Below are 19228 nucleotides of genomic sequence, written 5' to 3'. Positions count from 1 at the left end.
TTTTTTGTAGTCTTCTACTACTTCTTAATCCTTTTCGGCGAGGTCACGGTTAATGCAAGTCAGAAATGTGTGCATTTAAAATAGCATTTATGCAGGACAGGAGTATGTATTTTCTTACAGCCACGCATACTTTCTTAACAGAGAGCTCAATGATTTTGCTGCTCTTTGAACCAAAGCATGATTTTTTCTTTGTGAAATAGGGGAGAGGGACTAGAGCGATAAAGTCCACACAATAAAGACTGTGTGGCACAAGCCAAATGATGTGAGACGAAGTTTGGCGCTGGCCAAATGATGTGAAGCAAGTGCAGAGCAAATTCAATTATAGTGCAAGTTAGCCAGGCAGGGGAACAATACCACCAAAAATAAATAGAAATGTTGCTAATATTATTGTAAAACTTTGAAAAACTTAATGGTGATTTCTTAAGATAGATTGTAGTTGGTGGCCTATGAGTACAGTAGTCTTTTAGATACATACCGTATTTTTCTAAGTATAAATCGCTCCGGAGTATAAGTCGCTCCAGAGTATAAGTCGCACCGGCCGAAAACGCATAATAAAGAAGGAGAATAACATATATAAGTCGCACTGGAGTATAAGTAGCATTTTTTGGGGAAATTTATTTGATATAACCCAACACCAAGAATAGACATTTGAAAGGCAATTTAAAATAAATAAAGAATAGTGAACAACAGGCTGAATAAGTGTATGTTATATGACGCATAAATAACCAACTGAGAACGTGCCTGGTATGTTAAAGTAACATATTATGGTAAGAGTCATTCAAATAACTATAACATATGGAACATGCTATACGTTTACCAAACAATCTGTCACTCCTAATCGCTAAATCCCATGAAATCTTATACGTCTAGTCTCTTACGTGAATGAGCTAAATAATATTATTTGATATTTTACGGTAATGTGTTAATAATTTCACACATAAGTCGCTTCTGAGTATAAGTCGCACCCTCGGCCATACTATGAAAAAAACTGCGACTTATAGTCCGAAAAATACGGTACTGTGTTCCGCATTGGGACAAATTAGTTAAAATGAGTCATTTAACAGGATAACAAACATGACCCACCAGGAGTGACTGTGTTATTTGCTGCTGGAGCTTCTGCGGTGATATCTTAGCATTGGCCAGGACAGTTGACTCCAGCAAATTGAGCACCGCTTCCTCCAGGCTGGGCAGGCTGTGATACCACAAGACGACTACAGCATGGTCCTCTAGTGCCAAGCGACCACTGAAAATTTTTAAGTCATATTTATTATGTCAAATCACATTGTATCACATTGTAAGTTGAACCATCTGCAAACCAGATGTTGAGGCTTAAGCCTGGATACTTCCAAGCAATAGTAGGGTTTAACTAAGCAAGTATGTTAGTGTGGAATACCTGGAATAGGCGGAATTTACAGCTCCCAGGAAGCTATCAGTAATTGTTGATCGTGTACATGTCAATGGCCTCTGGAGTACAGCTCCAATGAGAGGAGCAACTTCTGCGCAGGTAATCAGGGGGATGCACGCCTCGGATATGGCGACAGTCCTGTCACATGAACAACTGCATACACACAATCTTTTTTATTAGGTACATACACGCAAACTGAACATATCCAACCGCACCATACAGAACGGCAGGTAGAGTCAAACCTGAGTTAGCGACCACAAAAAAAGTAGTGTTATAAACCTTGTGTATACAGGACATCTGTTTAACGCGGCCAGCGGCAAGCTAATTTTGCATCCCAGAACAGTTGTTTTACTGGGTGTAGGGGCTACTAATATCAAAATGTGCTGCAATGATGGATGAGGTTGATAGATGGAGTCGTACCCCTTAATTCCACCTAGTGAATTTGCATTGCGTTTGAACTGCGAGTTTGCTGCGTACTCCTCCAACACTCACTGACTTAACATTGCACCCCCAGACTGCAGACGGCAGTAGTGACAAAATACTGTATGTTGTTGCGGATAAAACACGTACTTTTGTGCAAAACAATTGGTAGATTGGATACATTCAAGAACAAACAAGTGAAAGATCTAATTGGAGAAGGAGAAGAGGGTTGGACTTGCTTGGATTTGTCTTTTATTGGGCTGTTAACATGAGTGAGTGACCTATTGTTAAACACTAAGTGTGTTATTCTGAAAATCATTCAGATTTATTTAGTTTATGTGTCTATTCCACTCTACCCTCATCTGTGCAGAATAGCTGCGGCTTTGCTACGGCATCCAGTAAATTGTTGTCATTATTTAAATGTTTACTGTTTTTAGGATAAACTTGCTATGACATTAATTGTTTTGTCATTTCTTCCATATGTTTAAGTTGTATCGTTCAACAAATAACAACAATTAATGATGCTTAAAGGGTTGATATAAACCTACTACAAATGGGCGTGCGGTGTCGTACATACTATATTTACCTCCACATACACGTCATATTATTCCGTGCCCATTAAGCACTCTCCCTCATTTGTTCTCAAACTTTCAATGATAAGCAAGCAGCAGTTTTCTACTCTTGTGGTATCAATGAATCATTGTCATTGCTCAAAATATAATCGCTCGTGTTTTCTAATCCAACGCTTCCCATTTTGTGCAGCTTCAATGTGAGAGTTCGTCATGGCCACCTGTATAAAGTAGCCCATGTGGTTCCCTTCTGTGGTCGCTATGACAGGTTTGACTAAATGTTGTATAGGAAGTTACTGTACGGACTCAAATATAAGATGACAAAATCAAAGATAAAAATTTGAATGAGATTTTAACTGGTAAATTGTAGTTAACAAATATATATATTTAGCTGCTCGACCGTTGCTTGATGACTCTGCTTCATTAACCACAATTATCTTAACATTAGCATCATAACTCCTACTTGGTTGTTTGTTAACTTTCGGACACTTTTTCCAGGAAGGCTGATTTCTCCAGGTTATTGGTATGTGTAAGTGACGGAAAAAGAAGATATAACTACGCTGGGAAGAAATAATTTGGCACCTGTGGTTGGTCTGTATAAATTCATAGACCCCGAATATAAAACAACCTATCTTTGAGACATTTCACTGGAGGAAACATACGGTCTTATATATTTAAGTCAATAGATATTTGATTTGCTTAAGCAAAATAGAAAGAATAAAAACTGGCTGCGGCTTTACCTCCGATTTACATCCCCCAACAAATTGCAGGTTTTTCCACTGTTTTCCTGCAATTGTTTCACCACCTGAATTATGGGAAAAGTAGCCAACATAGAACATGGATTACTGATTAGACTATTTACGATCTATAATAACTTTATTTTTACACATTCTTATCTTTTCTTCCCTAAGAGGAAGAAGGAACATTCTAAATACAGAAAGTGAACACTTAATAGTAATTGCTGAGACACAAAGAGGGGTCAAATTAAATCAACTCTGCCCCTCTCTACTTCTTTTCAGACATGTTGAATTGTGCAAGTGACTAACTTTAATTTAGCTACGCAATAATCTAAACCATTACCATACAAAATAGTATATATTAATGGGCCACCATCATGATAGAATAACACATTACCTTTTTGAGGAATTCTTGATGGTACTGTGTTGGTGACAAGCCCAATCCTTTCAGCAAAAGCCTGGATGAATTTGTGTCGTCTTCAGTCGCAAGTTGGCACAACACTCTCTGTTAAAGGGAAACAATATGCAAAAGGTTATTTTGACCTTAAATAGAAAGTTATTTAGTTTTTGGAATCTAAGAATGTTGCACCATTTGAAACACAAATGGGGGGAAAGAATTCCGGGAGGTAAGAATGTATGGACAACATATGAGGAGGACCTTCAGATGTGAGCATTCTTTGATACAAAACACTTAAGTGTTTTACAAGCATTTTTCAGAAGGGGCCTCATCACACACTGATAAAACAACATCAATAAACTCAAGTGATTCTCAAGTGAAAAAGGCTGACTGGTGAGGAGGGTCCAAAGAGAAGAAATTCTAAACAGATTAGATTATAAACTAAAAAGTATCTTTCTTGTGGCATGGTGTTTTTTTTGGTTTATTACACAAAATTGAAACCCAGCAGTATTCAGTGGTCGAAATGATTCGTAAACAACATTATGGATTGATTAATCAATTTGGGAACTGATGTAACCATCAAAAAATTACTCTCTGCACCCTCACATTAAAGTTAAAGACTTGTTTTGGCAGGGCCTCACGTTCAATGGAGCGCAGTAGGAAGCACACCAAAAAGAGTGGACTTTGCGGATGTTTTTGGAGACAAAAGGGGGATCATTCATGGGGAAGGCAGAGCGAGACAAAAGTAAAATAGTTGGAATACCGGGCAGTCGAGAGTCAGTGCCGTGTGCGGTTTGTTTCTGCTTTTACCCTCCGCGTCGTCTCACAAAACAAACTTGGATTACTACCATGTGAGAGTCCTCCAAGTCTGCCCTACAGGGAGTCCACACATCGCAGAAAACTGTCAGAAAACCCCATATTTTGCATGTTTTCTGTATCTAATGGTTCTGGCTCAGCTCCCTTGTCACCACAACAGACCGGTACAGTGAGACTGCATCAGTGCCGACGCTGCACCAATCCGTCAATCTCACGTTCCATTCTTCCCTCACTCGTGAACAAGACCCCGAGATAGTTAAACTCCTCTACTTGACGCAGAACTTCACTCCTTACCAAAGGGGTGCAGTCCACCCTTTTCCAACTGAGGACCAGGGCCTCAGATTTGGAGGTGCTGATCCTCATCCCAGCAGCTTCACATTCGGGTCCACACCGTCCCAGTGAACGCCGAAGGTCCCATCCTGATGAAGCCAACAGGAACAAATAATCTGCAAAAAGCAGAGATGCTATCCTCTGGCCACCAAACTCAAACCCCCCCCCACTCTGGCGGCCCCTAGAAATTCTGTACATAAAAATAATGAACAGGACCGGTGACAAAGGGCAGTGCTGGGGGAGCAGCCTGGAGCATCCCCCACAGGACATTGCGAGGGACACAATTGAATGCCATCCATCCATCTTCTACCGCTTGTCCCTCTCGGAGTCGCAGGGGGCGCTGGAGCCCATCTCAGCTGCATTCGGGCGGAAGGCGGGGTACACCCTGGACAAGTCGCCACCTCATCACAGGGCCAACACAGATAGACAGACAACATTCACACTCACATTCACACACTAGGGCTAATTTAGTGTTGCCTGCCAATCAACCTATCCCCAGGTGCATGTCTTTGGAGGTGGGAGGAAGCCGTAGTACACGGAGGGAACCCACACAGTCACGGGGAGAACATGCAAACTCCACACAGAAAGATCCCGAGCCCAAGATCGAACCCAGGACCTTTCGTATTGTGAGGCACACGCACTAACTCTTGTGCCACCGTGCTGCCCCAATCGAATGCTTTTTTCCAAATCCACAAAACACATGTGGACTGTTTGAGCAAACTCCCATGGCCCCTCCAGTACCCTAGCGAGGGCATAAATCTGGTCGTGTGTTGCACGACCAGGACGAAAACCACACTGTTCCTCCTGAATCTAAGGCTCGACTACCGGCCGGACTCTCCTCTCCAGCACCCTGGAACAGACTTTACCCCGTGAGGCTGGAAGTGCTATACAAGTACAACCCATTTATCATTTATAACACTTCAACCCCTCCCCCCCTTCTTGAAAAGGGGGACAACCAGCCCGGTCTGCCAATCCAGAGGTAACACCCCAGACTTTCAAGCTATGTTAAAGAGACGTGTCAGCCACGACAGTCCCCCAACATCCAGAGCATTGAGGTATTAGGGGCGAATCTCGTCCTCTGCAGGGGCCTAGCTCCTGGGCAGTTTTTTGATTACCCCAGCAACCTCGGCTCCAATAATGGAAATGTCCGCGTTTGTGACCTCAGACTCTGCCTCCTCCATGGAGAGTGTGTCTGTAGGAGGGCGGTTCCATGTTTCTCTTCATGGGGACGGCGTGGCGAAGTTGGTAGAGTGGCCGGGCCAGCAATCGGAGGGTTGCTGGTTACTGGGGTTCAATCCCCACCTTCTACCATCCTAGTCACGTCCGTTGTGTCCTTGGGCAAGACACTTCACCCTTGCTCCTGATGGCTGCTGGTTAGCGCCTTGCATGGCAGCTCCCGCCATCAGTGTGTGAATGTGTGTGTGAATGGGTGAATGTGGAAATACTGTCAAAGCGCTTTGAGTACCTTGAAGGTAGAAAAGCGCTATACAAGTATAACCCATTTATCATTTATCATTCATGGTCTCTATTCCTGAGTAAAGAACGATCACTCTGAGAGACACAGAGCTCAGCTTGTAGGTTCAATGTGCACAATTGATCAGCTTAGCTGCTCAGATAGCTTGGGGTATATTGTTACTTGATTGGCAACAATGTTAATGTCTCTTGTTTTCATGTCAGCATTTAAGCTAGCAAGCTGTTGCCAGTCAGTTTGTGAGTTTATCAAAGTGCAGTTATCAATCACGGTTTTTTGATTTTAAGTTTTTTAAACAGTAATACTAACCGCATGGAGTTGTGTCACAGTTATCATTATTACTGTCTATCATTACATCCCTAGCTGAGCGGTAGCTAGTCTCCCAAAAACTTTTGAGCTGGGGTACTCAAAAGGCGAGGTACAGTTCCATTATGTTTTAAAAGAAAATTTCCTGTAGTAAAAAGGTTGAAGGTTGAGAACAGGAATGGCTCAACCATTTGCATTAAGACTTTTTTTTTTTAACGTTGCTGGCACTGCAGGGTCCTTTTCGTTTGTCTTGCTGTATTATTGGTCTGGATTTATGTTGGCTTTAGCCACATTGTGCTGGCGACAGTGACATGTGTATCGCTTCGGTGAATATGCTACAATTAAATTACATTTTAAGTTTTATGGTCCTGATCATACTTTTCCTCTTTGCCATTACCTTCTGATTCTTCTGTGATGGCATCCAAAAATTACAGATGGAACAACAGACTTGAAAGTAGGAGAGAAAGAATAAACAAATATACAGTATTTTAAATAGGAAGTAATAAAAGGGATCATGGCACCAAAGACGGAAGAAATAAGTACCTCTTTGATGTAGACCATTATTTCCAAATCAAAACACAAAGTATTCTAGCCAGTGTGAGCTAAGAGTTAGAACTATGTTTTAACACTGCACAGCAACCACAGAGGCTCCAGGGACTGTCTGTGGTTGACCCGCTTGAGTCACTAAAGAACCCCGTCAAAGATTAAGCAATCAGCAGCCCTTTAATATAACACTCACACTTTATTTATCATCTCTTCAAAGACCCTGCCATGCTTTTCGGCATTACTGTGTGGTCCTCCTACAAGGACAGCACATAGGTCTGCTTCCAAACACCGGCTGGAACGCTCTTGATGTGGCGATGACAGGCACACAATGAGGAGAGACAAAATGAGAAGGCAAAAATAATCTACACATGCAATCACTTATGGAGGAAAATACACGTGGGCATCATAATGTGTGCCATAGCGGGACAAAAACTTAGTACACAAACAGTTGTATATTCTAAACTCCAAAACACCATGTCGCAACACCATATATTTATATTCCACAAATGTTCATATTCATATAAAAGATAATAAGATAAAGGTGTTCCTAATTTTTCTTACATTAGTCTAATTTTAAGAGTGTATTTACGTTCTGCCATTCACTTATAGTACAAAACGATGAGTAAGCATTAAAATAATTATGTTGCTTATATATTTAAGAGTGACATCCATGTGGGGCATCATTATCGCCTCTTCAGAAAGTAAGTGGTGTTAAAAGACATGAAAAATGTAGCTTTTATGATAAAAATTCAAACCTACTTCACTAAAATATCAATTAACAAACTTAAATGTTGATTTCCATACAATAAAACACAGGTCATGTACTGAATACGTGCATGTGATTCCCTTCTCAAAGGGTCAAAGGCCACCTGGAAATGTAAGGTTGCCTTCCTAATGGCACTGCATTATTTAGCAAGATGTTTTATTAGCTGAGGAATGAACCAAAAACAACACAAACAAAGTTAATCTGGTAAAAAATGGGAAGGTTCCGCACCATAAAGCATCTGTTTGAACCTAGTTTAAAAAGTTCTCTCTGCTCTCTTTGCCTCCCTGGTGAGCCTTAAAACCACAGTAAAGTCTCACAGTGGGTAGAACCACAATATAAATGCTAATCTTTTTTCTGGTGGAGAAAAGGAAGTTAACCGGCCCATTTTAATTTGCTTTGAAAGTATGTTTCACAGTTTTGGTTTTCAAAGAGGGGAAAAAATTGATTAAAGTAACAGAAACCAGTCTTATTCTTCATCCAACACTGGCCAAGGGACACAGGAAGTTCACATTATTATCCTTATTATCATATTAGTACTAGAAAATTATGGAAACTAACGTTGAACGTCTTACAATTCAGATTTTGAGGAAAAACACATCTTTGCAGTAAAAAAAATTAACAGAAAGGGTGTATTTGGCTTTTTTAAGGGATTATAGTGATGACTGTAGGATACCAATGATGACAAAGGGGAAAAAGTGACAGTTTCACTCTAGAACAGATGTTTTCAATTACCATTGCTTCCTTATGGGAAATTTGATTTGAACAAACTAGCGTCCATTAGGAAACAGACTTTTGCAGTGATCTAAATAAACGACAGAATCTCAATATCTATACGTGCAACCCAGCAGGTAGTTTGGAAAATACTTTAAAAAAAAAAAAGTAATTATAGTTACTCGTAACTCCGCTAAAAAAGTAATTGAATTACTAATGGAATGACTCTTTAATGTCAATCTGTGTTGGCCCTGTGATGAGGTGGCCACTTGTCCAGGGTGCACCCCACCTTTTGCCCGAGTGCAATTAAGATAGGCTCCAGCACCCCCGTGACCCCGAGAGGGACAAGTGGTAGAAAATAGATGCACAGATAAATGTAATTACTAGGGGAAGTAACTATTGCGTTACTTTAAACAAAAACTTCAAATATGTGGCATTTGCAGTTGAAATGTTTCATGAGACAAGAGTGTGTGTTTGTGTGTACCTTTAAAAGGCGGTGCCTTTTGCTAAGTAACGTGTGACGTCGGCGCCCAGACAGAGTAGCATTGGCTCAGCTATGTTTGTTAGCTCAGAATTGCAGTTTGCGGGCAATGACAGCATTTCTGTTGAATTCTGTTACATCAAACGTCTCGCTAACAGCGTTGTAATACTTTAAAGTATTTAATTAGATTACTCGTTACTAGTAAAAGTAACAGCGCCGTTATTCGGAACACTGGTAATGACTTAAAGGCCTACTGAAACCCACTACTACCGACCACGCAGTCTGATAGTTTATATATCAATGATGAAATCTTAACATTACAACACATGCCAATACGGCCGGGTTAACTTATAAAGTGCAATTTTAAATTTCCAGCTAAACTTCCGGTTGAAAACGTCTTTGTATGATGGCGTATGCGAATGACGTCACTAGTTAAATGGAAGTATTGGTACACCTTTGAATCCAATACAAAAAAGCTGTTTTCATCTCAAAATTCCACAGTATTCTGGACATCTGTATTGGTGAATATTTTGCAATTTGTTTAATGAACAATGAAGACTGCTAAGAAGAAAGTTGTAGGTGGGATCGGTGTAGTAGCGGCTGGCTGCAGCAACACAACCAGGAGGACTTTGACTTGGATAGCAGACGCGCTAGCCGACGCTAGCCGCCGACCGCACGGATGATCGGGTGAAGTCCTTCGTCGCACCGTCGATCGCTGGAACGCAGGTGAGCACGGGTGTTGATGAGCAGATGAGGGCTGGCTGGCGTAGGTGGATAGCTAATGTTTTTATCATAGCTCTGTGAGGTCCGGTTGCTAAGTTAGCTTCAAAGGCGTCATTAGCAACAGCATTGTTAATCTTCGCCAAGCTGGAAAGCATTAACCGTGTATTTACATGTCCATGGTTTAATAGTATTGTTGATTTTTTGTCTATTTTTCCAGTCAGGGGTTTATTTCTTTTATTTATATCTGCATTTGAGCCCGATGCTATCACGTTGGCTCCGTAGCTAAAGTGTTTCGACGATGTATTGTCGTGGAGATAAAAGTCACTGTGAATGTCCATTTCGCGTTCTCGACTCTCATTTTCAAGAGGATATAGTATCCGAGGTGGTTTAAAATACAAATCCGTGATCCACAATAGAAAAAGGAGAAAGTGTGGAATCCAATGAACCAGCTTGTACCTAATTTACCGTCAGAGTGAAAAATGATACGTCCTGCACTGCACTGTAGTCCTTCACTCTCACTTTCCTCATCCACGAATCTTTCATCCTCGCTCAAATTAATGGGGTAATTGTCGCTTTCTCGGTCCGAATCTCTCTCGCTGCTGGTGTAAACAATAGGGAAATGTGAGCAGCACTCCAGCTTGTGACGTCATGCTAATTCCGGTAGGGGCAAGGCTTTTTTTTTATCAGCGACCAAAAGTTGCGAACTTTATCGTCGTTGTTCTCTACTAAATCATTTCAGCAAAAATATGGCAATATCGCGAAATGATCAAGTATGACACATAGAATGAATCTGCTATCCCCGTTTAAATAAAAAAAATTCATTTCAGTAGGCCTTTAAGACTTTTCCCCAAGCAAGTCAAAGTTTTTCTTGCTGTCACTCACTCACACAAAAATCAGTGACCAAAAGAGTTGCAGCCATATCTTACATGTTCAAAGTGCACCATTGCATTGCAATGGTTAAAAATGTTATAAATCCCTACCTGTACCCATTGGTTAGCCTTTCTTTCCAGAGTGTTGCCTGGGTGCTCGGTGTACAGTGCCCACAGACACTGAATGATCAGCGCTCTGGTTTCATCTTTAAAAAGACAAACACTTCTCTATAGAATGATGCATATCAATCCCGTCAATCAATCTTAAGTGTATTAACATGGAGAAAATGTGTATTGATATGTCCAGGACTCACCATTAGCAGTGACAACTGGGTTCCAGCAAAGGCGGCCCACAATCTGGCCGAGAGAAGGCGTGTTCTTCATGGTTTCTGTCGTGGAAGCCTTGCAACAGTCAAAAAATTTTTATTTATTGTTTATGATTGTTCAATAACAGTCAGATTCATTAACTGATTGCATACACTAATGTATTACAACAAATGCAATCTGAAAGGGGAATTGCACTTTTTCTTAAATTTTGCCCATCGTTCACAATCATTATGAGAGATAAGAACACATGTTTTTTTTAGTATTTTAAAGATGATAAACAATGCTTGGAAGATGTGGCTAATGGCAGTCATTGTTGTAGCCTTGAAAGCACTCAAAAACAACTTCAAAACCCTCCATCAACGTTTTATATACCCACTGCAAGTGTATAATGTAGTAACAGACATGAACAATATGCAGTATGTACAATAGTTATTTTATTTTGGTCATTTTAAACATTACCGGAACAGATTTTCTCAGCTTCCATAGCAGCGCACTTCCGACTTCCAGCAGCAAATGTGTGTTCCTACTTCCGGTAACAAAGGCAAGTGTTTTCTAATAATTTTCCAATCTCCATTGTCTTTTGACTACGTATTTTTAGACAAATGAGGATTTACAACCATATCTTTTTGAAGCTGAATATATGGAGAATGAACTACTACTTCTAGAAGCGAACACGTCGGAAGGGTGAAACATTAGAGCGGACGGAAGCCAACAGAGTGAGGTCAGCGTGAGTTTGACGGTGTAAATGTGGAACATTGCTATGCCGACATAAATCGAGTTCTTACCCAAAATAAACCAGAAGAAACATCCCTGTCCATCGAGTGAGTCACTTTAATATTGATCACGATACATGCAGCACGTCATGAGTGTTATTACAACTACATACTGCGTCGAGCTAACTGTGTACAAACAAAACATGAAATGTTAGCTAATACTTTACAGATACTGTAATATAATTGTTCATGTTTTTCAGGCAGTACAGATTGTAATGCAAACTCAAACGCAATTTGGGTGCTGACGTAAAAGCGAGCTTATCTCTTTCCGTAGCTCGCTTTTACGCACTGTGTTACTACGCTGGAAAAAGAGTTCCTCTGTGTTCGCTCTTACAATAACAATGTCGCTACAGTTTGGTTATAATACAGATTACAGAACGTAAATGAAGAATTATTGGCAGTTTGTGAATGCATTTTTAAAGTGATTTTGAGGTAGAATTGATTGCTCTCTTTAGATGCAATGCTAGCCACCTAGATCGAGCCGATTCTTACATGTTAGACTGAAAAAAAAACTTTTGTCTTCTTGTCTTTCATAAGGATCGTAAACAATCAGCAAAATTCCATACAAGTGAAGCTCCCCTTTAAAGGGGTTGTATTATGATTGTAATCTGCATTTAAAACACTTCCAAGTGGCCAACATGGTGGTTCTTTAGTCAAAATTTCACATACAATTTTGCTCTATTCTGATTGTATCTTGGAAAGTCGTTTTGGAGCGGTCTCTTTTTTTTTTTACATTCAAATCACATCCTCCACACTGCTGCCTCTCCACCCCGTCAGCCACGTTTGTAGTTTCAGCAGTACGCTTCCGTAACAAAAAATTTAATTTAGTCCTAAACGTTACTTTTTTTTATTACAAAAGGAAAAAGCAAAGGATTTTAGCCTGCATCCGTACAGAGGAAAGCAAAGAAGGATAATGATAATAATAACAATGATAACAAAAGATTTGATTTATATAGCGCTTTTCTAGCCGCTCAATGTGCTTTACAGTGAGAACTAAGAACCCATTATTCATTCACTCCACCTTCACACCGTAATGGTGGTAAGCTACATTTGAAGCCACAGCTGTCCAAGGGTAGACTGACAGAAACGTGGCCACAAATTTGCGGCAACGACTTCTCTGGCCACCACCAAACGTTCATTCAAATTCATATACCAATGTGAGCTGCACTGGGAACAAGGTGAGTGAAGTGTCTTGCCCAAGGACACAACAGCAGTGACTAGGATGATGGTAGCTGGATTTGTACCAGAAACCCTCAAGTTTCTGGACAGCCACTCAATCCAACTGAGCACGTCAGCCCTAATCAAAACTGTAGAAACACAATTAATCACATTTTAATCATGATCGTGATTTTGACTGCCACAAGTCTACAATATTAACATTAAAAAAGTAGGCTTAGCTGCATAATAAATCAAACACTTTTACATTTTGCTGCAGCAGAAGAGCAACAGCGGCCCTGCCCATATCAGAGGCCATTGTGTATGTGCACAGAGCTCCATGAGCACATCGGCTGGCATTAACAATTTTTTCCTGGGCTGCTGCAGCAGGTCGCCTCGGTTTCACTTCCATGGAGTCCAGTGTGTGCCTTAAAAATAGCCCCACTGTTATTAAAGGGCAACAAATGTGGACACTTGCACAACCTGTTGTTTTGCTTGTACCCCTGGAGTCACACTAGCAGGACTAACTAGCTAGTCATCATGCTAAACAGAGTCTGGAGTCACTTTTCTGTTGGGTGCCAAAACCGGTGAGATGTGCTCCCGATTGAAATTCATGCACCCCCTTCATCTGCCACTTGTTCAAATCGATGACACGCGGGCCACCCGCAGAACGTGGCTCTGAAAAAATTGAGCTCAAAATAGAGCTAAAGGTATCATGAGTTGAGAAGAAGGTAAATAAATACTAATAGTGAACAAAAACACAAATATATTCCTTCATATGTATGGATGAAATTTATGTACCGGTACCTCTTTTATGAGACTATTTCATTACAAATTCCATGATAATAATAATAATAATAATAATAACACATTTTGTAAGGATGTCGTCACATCCATTGTTGCAGTCCTACTATCCAAAGCAGCAGTAGGTTTGTGAATGGAAACACACTTTAAACTGTGCTCTTTATAAAAAAAACTAAACATTTTTACACACTAAGTCTGGACGACGTCAGCACTATCCGGATTCCCGACATCTCAGCAGGATTACGGCAATCTGGGCAGCCGAGGTTTGCTTCCTTCAGAGAACCGCATAGTTTTCATGTTGTGGTTCTCACCATGTCAGCCTGAGTGAAAGACAGAACAGAGCCTGGCTCCGGACCAGGGTGCAATGCTTTTGCTTCGTGTGTGTGTGTGTGTGTGTGTGTGTGTGTGTGTGTGTGTGTGTGTGTGTGTGTGTGTGTGTGTGTGTGTGTGTGTGTGTGTGTGTGTGTGTGTGTGTGTGTGTGTGTGTGTGTGTGTCTGTTTGTTAGTGCAGCTCACAAACCACCATGTGCTTTATTTCTCTCAGCAGCCTGTTAAAGAATGTTGGGCATTTGGGAATTTTAGCAACACTTCCCAGCACAAATAACACAATACCCAAACCAAGCAGTAACCTACAGTATTAGAGGCATATGTCTTCACATGTGTGCCTGTGTACAGTATTACCTTATTAACGCGTATCAAGCCTGTGTCGTGTGTTTGAACTCTGAGCTAATTAAGTTCAACAGCACAGCTTTGTTGCAGCAGAAGCCCACACAGTGCAATTGGACATATGCAAGTGTAATTGAGGCAATGTGCGGTTGCTCAAGCAGGGAGAAACTCAAGACCGGGTCTCAAGTGTTGACAGAGAGAGAAAGAGTTCTCGTACGATCGCATGCAGCTGCCTTTCTGAGATATCGTCCATTCGTTCTTTGGTGGCCTTCAAACAATGGCTGATTGGGTGAACAGGCACCTAATATTTTTTCGCCAGTCAGAAGAAAAAAGACAAAAAGCACAAACGCAACAAGAAAGAATTTCAATAATACACCGTTGCCTGTGTTTACAGTTAAAACCTATGGACACAGTCCAAAGCCTACTTGGCTCAGGTATTAGCAGGTACTACAAAGCAGCGTCGTGGCCTGGCTCAACTCTAGTCCAAAACAATAGAGATACAGTAAATGAGGGTCGCCTGTATTTCTTCTCACCATGTGGTTGTTGGCCATGGCTCGGTTGGTAGAGCGGCCGTGCCAGCAACTTGAGGGTTGCAAGACACTTTACCCACCTGCTCCCAGTGCCACCCACAATGGTTTAAATGTAGTTTAAATATGTTAACGGGTTTCACTACAAAAAGTGCTTTGTCGTGATTATGAACAGTGCACGTCACAAAAAAAGAGATAGATTCGGACTACTTAAAGGCTCCGAACAACAAGCAGTTGTACTTAACAGAATCATTTATAAATGACACAAATTATGGAAAAGAGTGTGGAAAAAAACTTAAGTTAACATTATAGTTGTATTGTAAAAATTACCAATTTAATTAGGTGAACGTTATTACATGTCGTGGTCAAAAGTTTACATACACTTGTAAAGAACATGTTATGGCTGTCTTGAGTTTCCAATAATTTCTACAACTCTTAGATTGGAGCACATACCGGTACTTGTTTGTCACAAAAAACATTCATGAAGTTTGGTTCTTTTATGACTTTATTATGGGTCTACCGAAAATGTGACCAAATCTGCTGGGCCAACTGTATACATACAGCAACATACATTATCAATTTTGGTGATGTAGAAAAGTTACAATCAAATCAAATTAGCTCCATGGCATGGCCTCTTAACTTCATGTGAGTGATTATGATTGACGACACCTGTTGACTTCTCTGAGCCCATTTAAATAGAGCTCATGTGATGCAGTCATTAGACTCGGTTACAAACGCGACAATGGGAAAGTCAAAGGAACTTAGCACAGATCTGAAAAAACTAATCATTGACTTGAACAAGTCAGGAAAGTCATTTGGAGCCATTTCAAAGCAGCTTAAGGTCCCAAGAGCAACTGTGCAGACAATTGTTCGTAAGTACAAAGTGCATGATGGTGGTGGTAGTATTATGCTTTGGGCCTGTTTTGCTGCCAAAGGAACTGGTGCTTTACAGAGAGTTAATGGGAGAATGAAAAAGGAGGATTACCTCCAAATTCTTCAGGAAGACCTAAAATCATCAGCCCGGAGGTTGGATCATGGGTGCAGTTGGGTGTTCCAACAGGATAATGACCCCAAACACACGTCAAAAGTGGTAAAGGAATGGCTAAATCAGGCTAGAATTAAGGTTTTAGAATGGCCTTCCCAAAGTCCTGACTTAAACCCCATTGAGAACATGTGGACAATGCTGAAGAAACAAGTCCATGTCAGAAAACCGACAAATGTGGCTAATCTGCACCAATTTTGTCGATAGGAGTGGTCAAAAATTCAACCAGAAGCTTGCCAGAAGCTTGTGGATGGCTACAAAAACCGCCTTATTGCAGTGAAACTTGCCAAGGGACTTGATTGATTGAAACTTTTATTGGTAGATTGCACAGTACATATTTTGTACAATTGATCCCTAAATGGTAACACCCGAATAAGTTTTTCAACTTGTTTAAGTCGGGGTCCACATAAATCAATTCATGGTAACGACATGTAACCAAATATTAACATTGCTGTATGTATACCTTTGACCCAGCAGATTTGGTCACATTTTCAGTAGACCCATAATAAATTAATAAAAGAACCAAACTTCATGAATGTTTTTTGTGACAAACAAGTATGTGCTCCAATTCCTCTATCACAAAAAAATAAGAGTTGTAGAAATTATTGGAAACCCCAGACAGCCATGACATTATGTTCTTTACAAGTGTATGTAAACTTTTGACCACGAATGTACATTTTCTCCTTTTTGAGAAAAATATGTTTTGTTTTATTCTCGTTGATTTTCTCAATCCCATTGTTTCAATAAATATACTTAATTCTTCATCTGTGCGTGTTTTTTAGTTACTTGTTTCATAATAAACATTTACAGATTAAACTGAGTTTAGAGTAAAATAATCATGCATTAACCAAAATTGAAATAGACGGTACAATTGTTGTGATTTTGATTTCTGCCAAAATTTCCCAGCCCTACCATATTTAATATACTGTATGTATGTCTGATAAAAAAAAAGATCCACACTTTATTGCATTGTGGGTCTTTAATAGACCACCTTCCATGCTTTTAAGTCCCTATTCAGGCTGAGCTACTGATGCCCCTGGGGCAAAAAGGTTGTGTATAATTACCTACTTTATGGGTTCTTCATTGAAGAACATCTAACAACAATTATACAACAAAAGGCATCCGGTGGAGGTACATACAAGGAGGGGAGGTAGGTTCAAAAACTTTATTTTTTATTTCATCTTCAAAGTAGCAAATGTTTAGGTAGCTTTAGGCATATATGTTTAAAAAAAAGCATCAAACAGAAAAAAGGGCTATTTTGATTCATTTAGTTGAGTGAGATCACCATTAATGGGAAGCAGAGTGGTAATAGACGGGCTTCTCTTAAAAGGCCCCCCCCAACAGTAACACAGATGTGATCCAGAGATGTGTTTGAGTGCACAATGATTATGATGCAGCTGCAAAGAAAATTGTCGCTTACATGTCAATAACAACTCAAGAAACGTACACGGCATTCATTGCATCACTTTACTAACATTCTTGTTAATATAAAAAAAGCTTGCAGTTAATAAGTCTTTGATTAAAGACAAGACAGACACTGATCACTGTAGCCAATGCAGTCAAGGGGACAGGTTTATAGACGTCCTTGGCTAATTTAGAAGAAAGAACAGAAAGAGGAAACACTTTACATCATCAATCAGAGAACAATGAATAGCAAAGTTACTAAAGTGAGCACATAAATAAAGTGTATGGCGCTATTAACCCAACTACTTGTCATCCTTTCATGCATTAAGGCTGCTGACGGGTGCTCGGCATTGATTTGTTAGCTTAGCAAATATATTATAATGCCAAACCTGAGATCAACAGGAAAATGAGAAACACCAACATCTTTCCAGAGTAACAACTCTTTTATTTAACACTTTACATTTTGGGCACAACTCACAAAGAAAGTAGTTAAGTCATCAAGGGATGCAAAGTGCTGCCAAGAAGCAGGCTATCCTCAGCTGGTCTTTTATGAGTCCAATCCCTGTAAAAGGGATTTTAGTCCAATTAAACTATACCAGCTTTCACTCCTTCGTTTTTTTATATTCTAAACCCAATCCTTCCTTTTATGCACCTCTGCATGACGTTTGCCTGGAGTCATGCTAACAGATTGGAGGATGGAAAGATTTGTACAGGTACTTGTCGATTTAAGTAATTTTAAGTTATTAGATCACCAGTTTGGGCAAGCAACACCTAGATGTAGTTATGCTATTATTAAATTTTTTAACTTGGACTATTATTACCTATTAATAATAGGTATGTCCAGATCATAGCACTAAACCCACATGCAACTGGCCATTGACCAGAGTTCAGTCATTATCTTGGTCTCAAGGGTGTGAAGCACCCTTTGAGAAAAAAATCAAGAACATTTCTACCATAACCAACTGCTGCCACGCATACCCCCAAAATATCCAAAACTACATTTCCTGCAATTGGGCGCCTTTCTACACAATATTTTACCTTTAGATTTATTCTAATTAAGATTAAAGATTAAAGTACCAATGATTGTCACACACACACTAGATGTGGTGAAATTTGTCCTCTGCATTTGACCCATCTACTAACCTCTTCTGGCTGTCTTTTTGACAATTACATGGCCCATGTAATGTACCAAAATAATGTTTGGGGGTATTTTAGTATATCATTTTGTGCATTATCATCATTGAAATTGTAACGTAAAATTCTATAACTCAGAAAACGTCTCCCATTTGGCGACTCTATCCTCTATCATTAAAGTAATTATAATTAAAATTTAAAACATAAAATAAAATCACCATAAAAACTATTATAATTTAAATCAAAATAAAAGAGTATAGATAAAATACTTTCAGTTGTCATATGCACAATTAATTATAAGTATTTCCAGCCTGGATTTGAAAACTGCCACTGTTGAAGCCTGTCTCACATCTTTAGGAATAATATTCCAGATTTTAGGAGCGTAAAACTGAAACACAGCCTCACCATGTTTGGTCCTGACTCTGGGCACCAGCAGGAGACAACCCCCTGAGGTTCTCAGAGGCCAAGATGGTTCATATGTCTCTAACTTGTCAGAGATGTACTTTGACACAAGACAATATAAAGACAATATAAAAAGAATTGTACTAAAGCAAAGCTGTTTTAAAGTCTATTCTCTGAGAAACAAGAAGCCAGTGCAGTGACCAAAGCACTGGACTAATTTGGTCGTATTTCCTAGTTCTAGTCAGGACTCGAGCAGCAGCATTCTGGATGTACTACAGGAGCTTTACAGCTCGTTTAGATAGCCAAGCGAGAAGGCCATTACAATAGTCTAACCTACTGCAGAGAAAGGCATGCATTAGACGTTCTAAGTCGGATTTAGACATCATTATTCTGACTTTGGCAATGTTTTGGCAAAAGATTTTTGAGATTTTTCTGGGACTTTGCCCA

General features: G+C 40.0%; 1 protein-coding gene across 4 annotated transcripts in view; it reads right to left on the bottom strand.

Annotated features, from left to right (window-relative positions):
• fancc (FA complementation group C) overlaps nucleotides 1–19228 on the bottom strand; it is a 122961-nt gene that overhangs the window by 74529 nt on the left and 29204 nt on the right. For all 4 annotated transcript variants that reach the window (XR_009821730.1, XM_062025738.1, XM_062025737.1 and 1 more), the window contains 6 exons: nucleotides 10862–10949; nucleotides 10659–10753; nucleotides 3529–3636; nucleotides 3135–3199; nucleotides 1394–1558; nucleotides 1084–1243 (listed from right to left, as the gene is read on the bottom strand). Coding sequence is in view for 3 of the 4 variants with exons in the window: in XM_062025738.1 (XP_061881722.1) it covers nucleotides 1084–1243; nucleotides 1394–1558; nucleotides 3135–3199; nucleotides 3529–3636; nucleotides 10659–10753; nucleotides 10862–10949 (681 nt within the window). In the remaining variant the exon portion in view is untranslated. The remainder of the gene's footprint in view (nucleotides 1–1083; nucleotides 1244–1393; nucleotides 1559–3134; nucleotides 3200–3528; nucleotides 3637–10658; nucleotides 10754–10861; nucleotides 10950–19228) is intronic.

Source organism: Entelurus aequoreus, linkage group LG17, assembly GCF_033978785.1.
Source record: "Entelurus aequoreus isolate RoL-2023_Sb linkage group LG17, RoL_Eaeq_v1.1, whole genome shotgun sequence".
NCBI classification, from domain to species: Eukaryota; Metazoa; Chordata; class Actinopteri; order Syngnathiformes; family Syngnathidae; genus Entelurus; species Entelurus aequoreus.
The sequence above is the reverse complement of the archived record's forward strand: the minus strand, read 5'-3'. Positions and strand labels throughout refer to the sequence as shown.